The following is a 12516-nucleotide window of genomic DNA, read 5'->3' as shown; positions in this document are numbered from 1 at the left end:
ATACTTCCCGTAACGATCCGAGATTACGCTCCTCGGGCCCGTAATGGCCCGTCGTCTTGGTGGTATCGTCGGGAGAAGCGTCTGGCGCGAGCGAGCGCGACATTTTCTTGTACCAATAAAGATTAAGTGGCAAAAAGCGCGCGAGTCATTAATCTTGAGTTTGTACATTCCACGTGTATATCCACCTAGCGCAACCGTGACGTCCGTCGGAAAGTCTCTCCCTCTCTCTCTCTCTCCTCTCTCTCTCTCTCTCTCTCTCTCTCTCTCGCTCTCGCTCTCTCTCTCGTGCGCACGCGCGATCTGTCATATTACACTTTTTTCTTTTCCCACTCTCTTTTTTCTCGCATTCGGCTGGATGGCCTTTACGCTGTTGGATTATTTACTCGCGACGGCGACATGAATCAGCAAACGGCGAGTCGCGCTAACAGAGCGCGGAAAGATGTTTAAAGTCCCTTGACATCATCCAGTTGATGACGTATCCGAGTCGCTTAGTTCTTTTTTATTTTTAATCCACATACGTGACTTACGCATCAAGAAAACGTAATGAATTCTTTATGCGCGAACGCTTTCTTATTATTTAAGAACTATTTTATTATTTCTGCGATGAATCCTCGCTCCCTTCGACGGTGGCCGGACGCGAAGTCGTAGTCAGATTACGATGGGCCAACCTTTGGATAAGATCGACCGCTTGAGCGCCTCTGTAGACCTTCTTCTGGCTCGTGTCGATACCGACGCCGACAGTGTCGCCAGCTTCCTGGAACGCCTTGTCCGACAGATTAGACTGAAGGGACTCGTCCATGTACGGTGCCTGCAGCAGTACAACCTCCTCGATAGGTACTGAATCCTTGATGATAGACCCCGGCTTTAGCGTAGTGAATCTCTCGTCCGCTTCACAGGTGCGCTTACGCTTGTCCTCGTTTGCCATCGCCCAGTCATGAATGAGTTGCCGGAAGTCCCGCGCGGCATTCGTCCCTTTGAGCTTGTCGCCCTCGTTGCGCGTAGGCTCGTCGCGAGATCTATCCAAGTAACGAGTCAGCTCGAGATCGACGAACCTGTCGATCATCCTGCGCTGATCGTCCACAGACAGACTCGCGGCCTCCTTCGCGTCCATAAGCTCCTGCTCGTCGGATTGTCGTGTCTTCTTAGGGCATACTGTTTTGCAGGGTCTCGTACCTGACCGTATTGTTTCAATTGTAATATTTTGGTATGTGTATGTGCTTTTGTCGAGGTTTCCTTTGAGAGAAAATTATTTTCCATTCTTGCTCAAAGGTCACTCCAAACTTGAGCAACGTTCACATTATTTCTATATTGTGAACATTTTCGCGACGTGGTTGACACAGCTTCTGAACTTTTAACGCGAACTGTAGCGAATACTTCTTTTGGAAAAGTCACAAACGCGACAGGTCATGTTTGTATGTTCAGTCGCAAACGGTTTGTACATTTTATCGAGTAAAATAGCAAATCTTTAAATTGTCTCAATTGCGTGCCACTGCTATGATGAAGAATATATTTAACATACTGTCACGTTATTTTACTTTGTAAAATATGTAAAAATTGTTTATATAATATTCTCTTAGTTAAAAATTAAAAAGATATATACTTAAATTTTTCTTTTAAAATTGTTTGTTGCACTCTGTATTGTCACTTCGGCTTCTGTTATAGTCGATTGCTGCACACGCACATTAGCATACACGTTATCGTGCACGTAAACTCTTAGTGACTCTTAACTGTGATAACTAAGGTAACTGCTTCATAAACCAATTTTTTAAGATTTTTCTAAGTTTAACAGTATATTAATCCAAACACGATTAACACGTGTGTATAACTAGAAAAAGATTAACCATACTAAAGCTGAGATAATTGAAGTCAAAGTTAGCACTATTCATATCATCACAGATACAAAAACAACTCTCGATATCATGTTCTCAACGTGATGTTTTCATCTTTAGTAAACAAATTACTTATGTTTTCAACGAAAAACAAGAAGACGATAAAAGAGATTTGTAGAAATATAAAAAAATAAATCGTTAATCATCTAGTTTCCAAGAAATTGATATATAAAATACACAATTTATGATAGCGATTGAAGTACATGGCAGCTAACCTGTAATGATTTTGTGATACTTTAAGCACTATATTTCCATTGGCATCTTTTGGTTAAATATCTTCTTAAAGATAGATTGATTAAATAATCTTAAAGATTTATAATCAATATATAAAAATACGAGAGATATGGTAAAATATGAAAAAAATCCAACATCACGATTATTTTTCTAGTAGCATGTAGCGTGCGTCTATCGGTACAGAGGACTACATATATGCCTAGCTATTCCCTAGCTATGTGTGTCCTAATAAAGAGTTATTAAAAATTTTCGATCTAATGCATTCGCTTTTAGATAATCAAGGGTCATGACTATTGATCATTCGGAAAAACGGCAACAATGAGTCCTATTAATTAGTTTTACTAATCTACATTTAATATTTAATTACAACACGATATTACACTTATAGATTAAACAATAAATAATACTCAGTCACACGTAGAAGTATATTCATTACATTTCTCAAACAGGTTATGCCTCTTGAATGCGAAGAATATCGCAGTAGTTATCTTTAAATTGTGCCTTTTCAGGAGCTGCAAGATAGCGAACATAGTGCTTTTATCGTTATCCATATTTTCTGATTATGTTACCACTAATAATGTCACGATTATACGCAATGGATAATCGCAATTATAAACACGTAAATGGATAACTGCAATTATAAATGCAAACAAAACATTAAGCTGTCCAAGTATCATAGCTGCTTGACATCGTCGCAATTTCTTCGAATAATCAATAGTCATGGCACTTGACTACCCAGAAACGAATGCGTTAGGTCGAAAATTTTTAGTAGCTCTCGATTAGATCACACATAGTTAAGGAATAGCTAAACATACATGCAATCTTCTGTAGGATATATTTACGAAAATATGCCTGACGCAGTGAGATCCAGCCAACAATATTAATACGTCAAAACGCTAAAAATGATTATTTCTTTGTGGGTTTTTAAACGTTATGCAAGTTTGATTGATATTCTCTTGCCATAGAGTTCAAGCTGTATATCATAAATCATATTTCTAAATATTTCGTATAGATCCGCGGCTTTTTCGTATTGTATTAACTATTACTTAATATAACTTTCCAGTAATATTGTCGACTTAAGGGACTACCTTAAAGGACTGCAATTTCATGCGATAGAAAGTGCACAAGCTGTTTTGCAAACGAGCATACCTATGCACTCCTCCTTCTGCCGCGGCACGCGACCCTTGCATGCGTCAAAGTTCGCCTGCACATCGTCCTGGCCTGGTCGAGCACCTGGTTTCACGCATTGGATCTTGCGGTGTCTCATACCCTTCTTCCCGTCGCAGGCGCTGCATTTGCTCCATTGACTCACTCGCCATCTGCACACCGATCGATCCGACGACAGACATGGATTTATTCGCCTTGCGTCAGATTAGTCGAGCGAACGCTAATGTGCGAGCAAAACGCTAGATCGATGTTTATGCGACGCCGCGTTAACATCTTATTTATTGGCGAACGTATGCGGGCATATGTGCGTGGCACTGCGTCATCGTTAAAGAAGGAACTAAGATCAATCGAGCGGCTCGCCAGTGAGTAGCGTGGAGGAGATTTTTATCGCATCGTGATTTTTATATCGTCGCGATTCGCGTCATTAAAGCGGAACAGCGGTGAATTCAACTCCCCAGCAAGGAGGAATTAAGGTAAAAGTACCAATGTTTGAACGCTAATAACATTGGTATCCGGACATCTTTATTGTTTTTTATATACGACTATTTAAATTTTAATGCAGGATATATATATATATATATATATATATATATATATATATATATATATATATATATATACATATTTAATATACAACAGGTTGTTTGACAATTATTGACACAACCATTATATATCAATAAAATTTTGAGCTTTTGATTGATGAAGATTGGTGCATTATTGCGCTATATCACGATCATATCACTAATCTTCTTTAATTAATAACTAAGAATCTACGTGGCCATTTTCAAAATAGTAGAGAACTTTTTTATTCAGTTTGATTTAATGCACTGGACGGCAGACTATTGTCATCACAGCTCATCTGTTGAATCGCGCGCGATTGTCCAATCTTCTTTAATTAAGATTTTAAATAAAATTGTAACTAAAAATTTGACGTGGTTCTTTACGAAATGATAGAGGAATTTTGTGTTCAGTTTGATGAGTTCTATTTGTATACAACGAGTGTGTCATAAATTGTGAGACACTGTATGTATATATGTATGTGTGTGTGTGTGTGTGTGTGTGTGTGTGTGTGTGTGTGTGTGTGTGTGTGTGTGTGTGTGTGTGTGTGTGTGTGTGTGTGTGTGTGTGTGTGTGTGTGTGTGTGTGTGTGTGTGTGTGTGTGTGTGTGTGTGTGTGTGTGTGTGTGTGTGTGTGTAATAGCTCTTTTATATATTTATTCTTTTTGGACTACAAAGTAACTCGCGATTGTTTTATAATTCTCCCCTCCCTTTTTCTCTCACTTTTTATTCTCTTTATCTTTTTAACTTTCTCAACTATTCTTCATCTTAATCCAAAATCTCCCTCATATTCCCCCTCTCATCATTCGCCATTCACTTCTCCATTCCACGCATTTTTCCAAAACGCAACTCATAGTAAGCATTCCCTGATAATTATTGCTGCAAAGTCGAATTATATATCATTATACTCGTCCGATGGTTGCGAAAGAAGAAGAGGTATCAATGGGAAAAGTCGGGAATGCAACGTCACGTTGGAACAATCGTGCGCAAGCGGTGCTGTTTCGCTCGGCGAAATTATTTTTGTCGCTTGAAACAACGCGACGGCGCATTGTCTACACACTCGGGCCGATATATTCCGCGAAACTTGCACACGCTCGGAACTTGCGACTCACTTTGCAGGACAAGGGGCCTGATTGCAGATGCGGCTCTTCGCTTCCGGGCGCGGTATTCCGTCGCAGAAGTTAGGCGTCACTCGGCCGCCCTGCTCCTCGATGCAGGACGCCTCGGATATCTGTGCAAATCGATGACACGTCCGTGGCATAAAAGCGCGGTCGCGTTACGCGCGTAATGTCGTCACATAAATTACCATCGTGCCGCCGTCGCACTTAGCGCTGCACTCGGACCACTCGATGAAGTCCCACATATACTTGGGCGTGTACGACGTATTCGTCGAGCTCACGTAGTACTTGTAGTCTATTCCGGGATTGTCTTCGGGATTGAAGAAGGCGTACTAAACAGCGAGTAACGCTCAGGAATCGAGTCATGACAATCGGCGCAATTAAATTCTTAATAATCTCGACACACCGCGATGCATTCCGCGCGCGATTGCGAGCACGATGAGACGCACGAAGCGGCAAATATTTAAATAAATTCATAAATTTATTGCGACGCGAGTGTGTTGTAGAAATCATACACAGAGCCTCGATTAAACGACAATTATTGAGTGCGGATTCTCTTGCGCAGCTCTAAAAGGATATTATTCCACCATTAACCCACATATTAATTAAACTGTGAGAAAAAAAGTGCAGCGAGATATTCATAATGATTACATGCGAGAGATAGGGGAGATATTTCGCGATAAATAAAATCCAACACAGAAACCCAGGCGCGCTCGCGCGCGGTAAAAAGGCGCATTAGCGGCATCGGGTTTTTACGTGGCGGATCGTTCTCTCTCTCTCGCAAAACCGATAATTATACCGTGCACACACGTTATTACATCGAGAGATAGCCCGTTGGAAAAATGGATACTACGTACTTCCACTTCGACATCTTCGGTTATCGGGCCCTTCATTTCCACTACTTCCTTGTCCGGCTCCGGATGCATATAGATAATCATCGTTCCAGCGCACTCGTAATCTCCGCTTTGCAACTCGCGGCTACGACGACGTCGTAAAAGTGCCGTGAAAACGCGCCAACGTTTATCATCGTTACGAAATGTATACGCGCGTATCGACTTTCCCGGAACGTTCCGCTCGTGTACTATCGACGCTATAAATTACAAACGAAAAAAAAAACGAGCGAGGGAAAGAGAAAGAGAGAGAGGAGAGAAGGAGAAAAGAAAAAGCAGCGGCTCGCGATAATTTGCGGAAGCTCACTTGTCGCCATTGATGCAGTATGTTTTGTCTTTCTCGAGTTTCACCGCCAGCATGTTCTCGCTGGGTTTCCTCTCGGAAACGCGCACGCTGCGCGCACCCCTCGGAATTGTCAGGATCTTCACATACGCTGCAAAAAGAGAGGAACGATGTATCGCGGGGGCGGGAGAGGTTTAGTGAGGGAAGAACGCGCCGTGTGGAAAGCCGCGGGCGCAATCCACTGAAATTTTACCGCTCGACGTCGCCGTTTCGGTGAACTCGCCTTCCACCGGGCTGCACTTCGTTCCGTCGCCCTTGCAGATACCGCACTTGTCTTCGATCGCGTCCGAGTCGATCAGCCAGTCGCATCCGACTTTCTGCGATACGAGAGATTTGCGCGTCATTTCGGTTTACTCGACGTAATCGCGGGATAATCCCTCCCAGAGAGGATATTTCAGTGTGCAAAGGAACATTCTGTGCCTTCCCTCTTTCCGCATCGTTTTCGAGAATCATTGAGAGTAAAACTACTTGCTGCAAATTCCGTTCTTGGCGCTCGCTCGCAAGTGTTTTTATGTACGTCAAGTATTTAGTTATATACATTGTAGTTCACCGCGCGACATACATATGTATATAACTGAGCAAAAAAGTCTTTTATTATTTTGCAAGTAACCATATAGATTTTTAATTATTAATTTAAAAAAATTGTTACACGATTTTGCGCGATGATGCACCAATCTTCTTTAATTAATTCCGGCGTTGTTAATTAAGTTCAGCAATTTCGTTAAGCAATTTCGACAAAGTAATTTTGTGTAGATAACGTATGTAAATATCAGAAGCCATTAAATTCAATGCCAGACTGGCGCAAAGGTTGTCGCGGACGCGCAAGTATGTATAACGAGGTTTCCGTTAATTATACCGAATTTGTTGTTAATTCAATTACGTGCACGCGCGTAATCGAACGTTATGCTTTATTTGCATAATACGAGCGCAATCTCGTTAAGTAAAAATCTCTGGAGCGTTTGAAAGTGCCTCTGCAAAATTAGCAACATTGAAGACGTGTGAGAAATTTCGAGCGGAAATCATAAAGTGTTAAAGAATCTTCCTCTCAATTTACATTCAACGAATCACACGTTAATATACATGGAGAGAACATTACAGTTTTCTTTTCGTTAAAATATTTTTCAATTTTATTATATTTTTGGTAGACTAGAAATAGACTGTCTCTCAGTAATGTCTCTCCTGCTAAGAAATACAGGAAATTTCGCTGGAAACATAGCAAATGTTTCAAGCACATTTTTAAGCCCGTATAAATAGTCGTTACTTGAAACTTGTTTCAAGTGAGATACCTACATCTCAGTTCAGAGTTAAATGAGAGTTTTTCAATTGAATCGTGGTTGCAAATATAATGTCACATGTATCATATAATTTAACTGATAAACTTGGATCTAATTTTGAGTGAAAATTTCACGTGAAACAAACTTCAAGTAACGACTACTAATACAGGCCTTAATTGTTTGAACCTCTTGGTAAGCTACCTAACAGTTAAATTATATGTTTGTCTCAGTCTAATTTGAAGAAAAAATAAAAACAGACATATAATTTAACTGTCACGTAGCTTACCAAGAAGTTGGAACAATCGGCCTTTAGTGTCTGCGCACATTTCAGTTCCTAAAATATAAGTAGCGCATATTAAATGAAAAGAGAGTGAATTATTGCAGAATGTTGATCTGTTCCTCGGTTACAAGTTAAAATACTACATTAATTTTTACCATAAAATTCTCTCCATGCAGATATCCAAACACAAATAAATGTATGAAAAGAAAAAAAACATAAAACTCGCGCGTGTGTCCTTAGCTGAGGGATTTTAAAGGAACAGAGTATATATAGTGATACTGCAAATAACGTTTCTCCGCGAGGCGATTCAGGTATCGTGAGTTCGCACCCTGCACGATCCGGAAATGCACATGTAGTTGGTCCCCGGCTTGCAGGGCGTCGAATCGTTCGCCGTCGGCGAAATCTTCACGAAGGTGCGCTTCTCGTTGATGCAGTAGAGCGCGCAAGGATCTAATTTCGGGTCCATGTATGGCTTCCATTGATGAAGCCCGTCCGTCAGGACCTCCTCGTTGTCGTGCTCGGAGCACTGCACCGCGCGGAACGGCGGTTTCGTCGAGTCGCAGGGCTGTGTGCAATTTAGCGCAGAAGAGAGGGGAGAGAGATGGAGGGAAGGGGAGAAAGAGAAAAAGAGAGAGAGAGTGCGCGACAAAATCCGCACGCGAGAAAATTGCGGGGCGACGCGGAGAACCGCCGCGCTCCATTCGCGGCTTGCGCAACCGAAGTAAAAGGAGCAGGAAGTTCCGCGGCGAAGCCAAATTTGCGACGTGCGTTTTGCGTCGAGTGTCGCGTCGCGCCGCGCTTCCTGCGTTACCCGGCTCTATTTCACTGTTGGGAGACGTAAAAAAAATCTGCGACGCGCTTCCAGCCAGCCGCGACGATAATGAGAATGAAACGGACAACGAGAATAAAACAGAGACACCAGCGTCCGCCGACGCGCGTAGCTGGGAACGTTTTAATTCGACCAACCGCGCGAAAGCGTCGGAACGGTCACGTCGGGACGAGAGTAATCATACAGTCGGACGACGTCAACGACAACGACGACGACGACAACGAGGTGCAGAATATTGGTTTGGTCCATAAGTTAGTGCACAAATAAAAAAAAGAAATTAAAAATATTTTATTCTTGTTGAAAACAATTTTAATCAATAATACAGGGTACGCGGTAATTCACAGAGTAGTTGCGGTGTGCAGGTTAAACTGAACAAAAAATTCCTCTACCATTTTGCGAACAACACGTAAAATTTTAAGTTATTAATCAAAGATCCGCGATCACGGTATGATGGCAACGTCTGCCGCTGTATGCTTGTATATTAGGTAAAATTAACATTGTTGTGCATTATTGTGCATAACTATACATCATTCTTCTTTAATTAATAATAACTAAACATCTATGATCATTTGAAAAATGACAGAGGACTTTTTTGTTCAGATTAACCTCATATTTAAACACATAGCGGTAAACTTCGCCATCACAGCTCATTTACTTCATGGCGTATGATTATTCACAAATCTTCTTTGATTAATAATTCAAAATTTTACGTGGTTGTTCGCAAAATGATAAAGGAATCTTTTGTTTTGTTTGACCTAATCTACCTGTACACCGCAGCTCCTTCGAAAGAAAAAGAATTGTTGTATCAACCAGAGGAAATAGTAAAATATGCATTTATTTCTGGCTTTAGTAAACAATTCTTGGTTACGTTGATCTATGCATTCCTTAACACTGCGATTTATTGCCTGAAAAAATGCATTTCTTAAACAATGAATTGATAGGTCAATAAAGAATTGATGTCAGAAAGAAAAGCTACGCTATATTCTATATTTAACTGTACACTGAGAGAAAAGACTGGTAACTATAACAAACTGCATTTAGTTACAGAAATTCATTGAATCCTTAGTAACTAATACTAAATATGATAATAATTACCAAATATTTAATAGATCGGGAGTATGACGTAATTGCATTTACAGTAACATCAATTAAATAATTTAGTAATAGTTACTTAATGTTAAATATTTAATATGAAATATATTACAGAGTTATGAACAGATATTTGATAATTGTTATGAAATTGTTATATCCCATGTAATAAAAAATTCAGTAGGTACGAGTTCTATTTTGTTACCAGTATAAGTATGTTTTGTTGCACAACGAAAAATTCATTCATTTGCAGCTATTACATCGTTTCAATATCTATTATTACAGATGGTTGGTTGAACCTACCAAAAATTTTGTAACTACTACAAAATCGCTTATTTTGCTCAACTATTTAATAAGTTTTATTTACCAAATATATTCTGGAGGCAAATAAATTTTACTTCTGTCAAATAAATAATTTATTTTACAGAACTAAATTAATTAATAAGTATTGCCATAGCTTTGGCCCACTATATTTACGTCTACCATTTAGTAATAGTAACCAAATTTTGATAATATTTACTAAATTCTTCTTTCAGTGTACTTCTTTAAACACTAACACACCACGAAATATGCCCCGAAATGTCAGCTACCAAAGTGTACGTACAAATGGCCAAAGCTGTGTCCTCCTAATAGCAACATGTAAATGCTGAACAAAAAATTGAACAAAAAAATTCGCACGAACTTATGGACCAACCCAATATTTCGCGACGGTAGAGCGCGACTCGATCATTGAAGCTCGCGCGACCTGACCTAGTCAGGTCATCGGTGAGAACAGCGGGACGGGGAACGGATTGCAATTTACCGTGGTGTTGCAGGTGAAAAGCCTCTTTCTCTCGCCGGTGCAGTATCTGCCGCCGTTCGCGGGTACCGGCCGGTCGCATTCCCGCTCGGAGTACTTGATGCCACCGCCGCAGCTTCTGCTGCAGGCCCCCACGGGACCCCACTCGCCCCATCCGCCATGCACCGCCGCCGGCCGAGTGCCCATGTCCACGCATTTCTTGTGGACGCACCACTGGACTCGCACGCCACCGACACACACCGCTCTTTTATTACGTCGCCCTTATGCCGCGGGTCAGAACGATTGCGATATGTCTCTCACGGGCTCTATCCTCACCGCCCCGGGAGTCCCACACTCGCCGCGAATACCAATTTCCAGCGCGCGGGGAGTCGCGAAGTTTCCTGACACTTCAATTTATTTCCCTGGCGCGATTAAATCTACGCGCCGCCGCCGTCGCCGCCGAAGGCGACGAAATCTACATCCGCGAGGAACGGCGCGACGAGGAGAAGGCGCGCGCGCGCACGCGTCGTTTAATAAATCTCTCCGCCGGAGACAGAAGCGTCCTTTTATTCCGCGTTTCCGACGGCGTTCCGGGACGCGGGTAACGCGCGGCTCTCGACGCAATCGCCGTTCGCTCGCACGCTCTCTCGCGCTCGGCTCAATATTCGCTGATGAATTGATGTTCGCCCGCGACGGGACGTTTCGGTAACATATATCCGTGGATTCAACAATAACCGGACTCCCCTGCTAAATAATCCGCGCTGGAAATGTATACTTTTCGCGGGGCGATGGGTTCCGCGTGAGAATTGCACCTGGGCGCGCACCTTGTTCTCACCGCACTTGGTGCCGTCAGCCTTGGGCGTCCCCAGAGAGTAGCAGCTCGTGTTGGTCAAGCACCACAAGGTCTCGCAGCTATGCGCCTGAAATATATACGTTGTCGCGAGGAAAACGGGCTAAATCAGATTAGTCTTCAAGGAATAGGGACACCGCAACTCGTGCGCGCAATCCCCGGCAATATCGAACTGTCACTTTGTAAACAGCGCGACTGTGAAATCCAACTAACGCCAGCGGGGACAAACGCGCGCCGGCTCGTAACTTCGTGCACGATGATTCATTCGGTGAACGAACGAATCCCGACACGGTGCAGTTGAGACGTGAGCGATAATCGGATATACTTTGCACGGTCGGGTAATTGAGCGAGATTAATAAAAGTCGCTTGATTTCCACGGCGAGTAAGTAAATGATGGATAAAGCGCGAAACGCAAGTGTAGCCGTAAAATTGACTTCTCAGTGTGCGTGTGTGTGTGTGTGTGTGTGTGTGTGTGTGTGTGTGTGTGTGTGTGTGTGTGTGTGTGTGTGTGTGTGAGAGAGAGAGAGAGAGATTGGATCTCGTTAAGCAGTAATTCGCGATTCGTGTCGTTTTGACTAAGACGCGATTAACTCTCCGAGAGGTAAAATATTTTCGGTAACTTCAGAGTGATAACGAGATTATCTGTGTCTTTTTTGATTTTCCACCTCTTGGAGTACTAAAAAAAATCTCTAAATCCCCAAAATTACTAAAACTTCCTTTATTCTCCTAATTGGAGACTACTTAATTAGATCGTTTTGTGAAAAACAAATTGTTTTAAGTATTTTATTTTTAATGACTTTTAAACAGAAATGGGTAATATATTACTTAATTACCATATATTACTTAAAAATTCACAATTTTTTCGAGAAAACAATTAAAGAAAAGATACTAGTTTTTTCTAGTATAAATATAGATGTTTAAACAAATTTTTTTGCCGACCCGATATCTTTTATATAAAGTATAATTATTCGCGAGAATAAAAACCGTTAATTTCAAGGAAAAAGGAAAACGTGCTCACAAAAGAACACAAAAGAATGATTATTAAAACAAAATATTTTCTTTTTATAAAAAATTATTAGAAATTTGTAGAAAATTATTAAAAGTTTTATAATAATTTTTTTTGTACAAAAATTATTAAACTTATATATATATATATATATATATATATATATATATATATATATATATATACAAAGATATTGTTAATACAGATTTAAA

The 12516-nt window shown here is 41.1% G+C and overlaps 1 protein-coding gene across 1 annotated transcript in view; it reads right to left on the bottom strand.

The window, feature by feature from the left end:
- Positions 1 to 592: 592 nt before the first annotated feature.
- The window catches only part of LOC116851629 (A disintegrin and metalloproteinase with thrombospondin motifs 7-like), a 23051-nt gene continuing 11127 nt past the window's right edge, over positions 593 to 12516 (bottom strand). Inside the window, exons 9-18 of the mRNA XM_032831242.1 lie at positions 11273 to 11368; positions 10473 to 10682; positions 8081 to 8317; positions 6392 to 6515; positions 6163 to 6289; positions 5823 to 5943; positions 5154 to 5297; positions 4960 to 5078; positions 3273 to 3442; positions 593 to 1173 (exon numbers count right to left, since the gene is read on the bottom strand). Coding sequence (XP_032687133.1) covers positions 593 to 1173; positions 3273 to 3442; positions 4960 to 5078; positions 5154 to 5297; positions 5823 to 5943; positions 6163 to 6289; positions 6392 to 6515; positions 8081 to 8317; positions 10473 to 10682; positions 11273 to 11368 — 1929 coding nt within the window. The remainder of the gene's footprint in view (positions 1174 to 3272; positions 3443 to 4959; positions 5079 to 5153; positions 5298 to 5822; positions 5944 to 6162; positions 6290 to 6391; positions 6516 to 8080; positions 8318 to 10472; positions 10683 to 11272; positions 11369 to 12516) is intronic.

The sequence above is a fragment of the Odontomachus brunneus genome, unplaced genomic scaffold, assembly GCF_010583005.1.
Source record: "Odontomachus brunneus isolate Ranch 3 - 2012 unplaced genomic scaffold, Obru_v1 Obru_scaffold_182, whole genome shotgun sequence".
Classification (NCBI taxonomy): Eukaryota; Metazoa; Arthropoda; class Insecta; order Hymenoptera; family Formicidae; genus Odontomachus; species Odontomachus brunneus.
The sequence above is the reverse complement of the archived record's forward strand: the minus strand, read 5'-3'. Positions and strand labels throughout refer to the sequence as shown.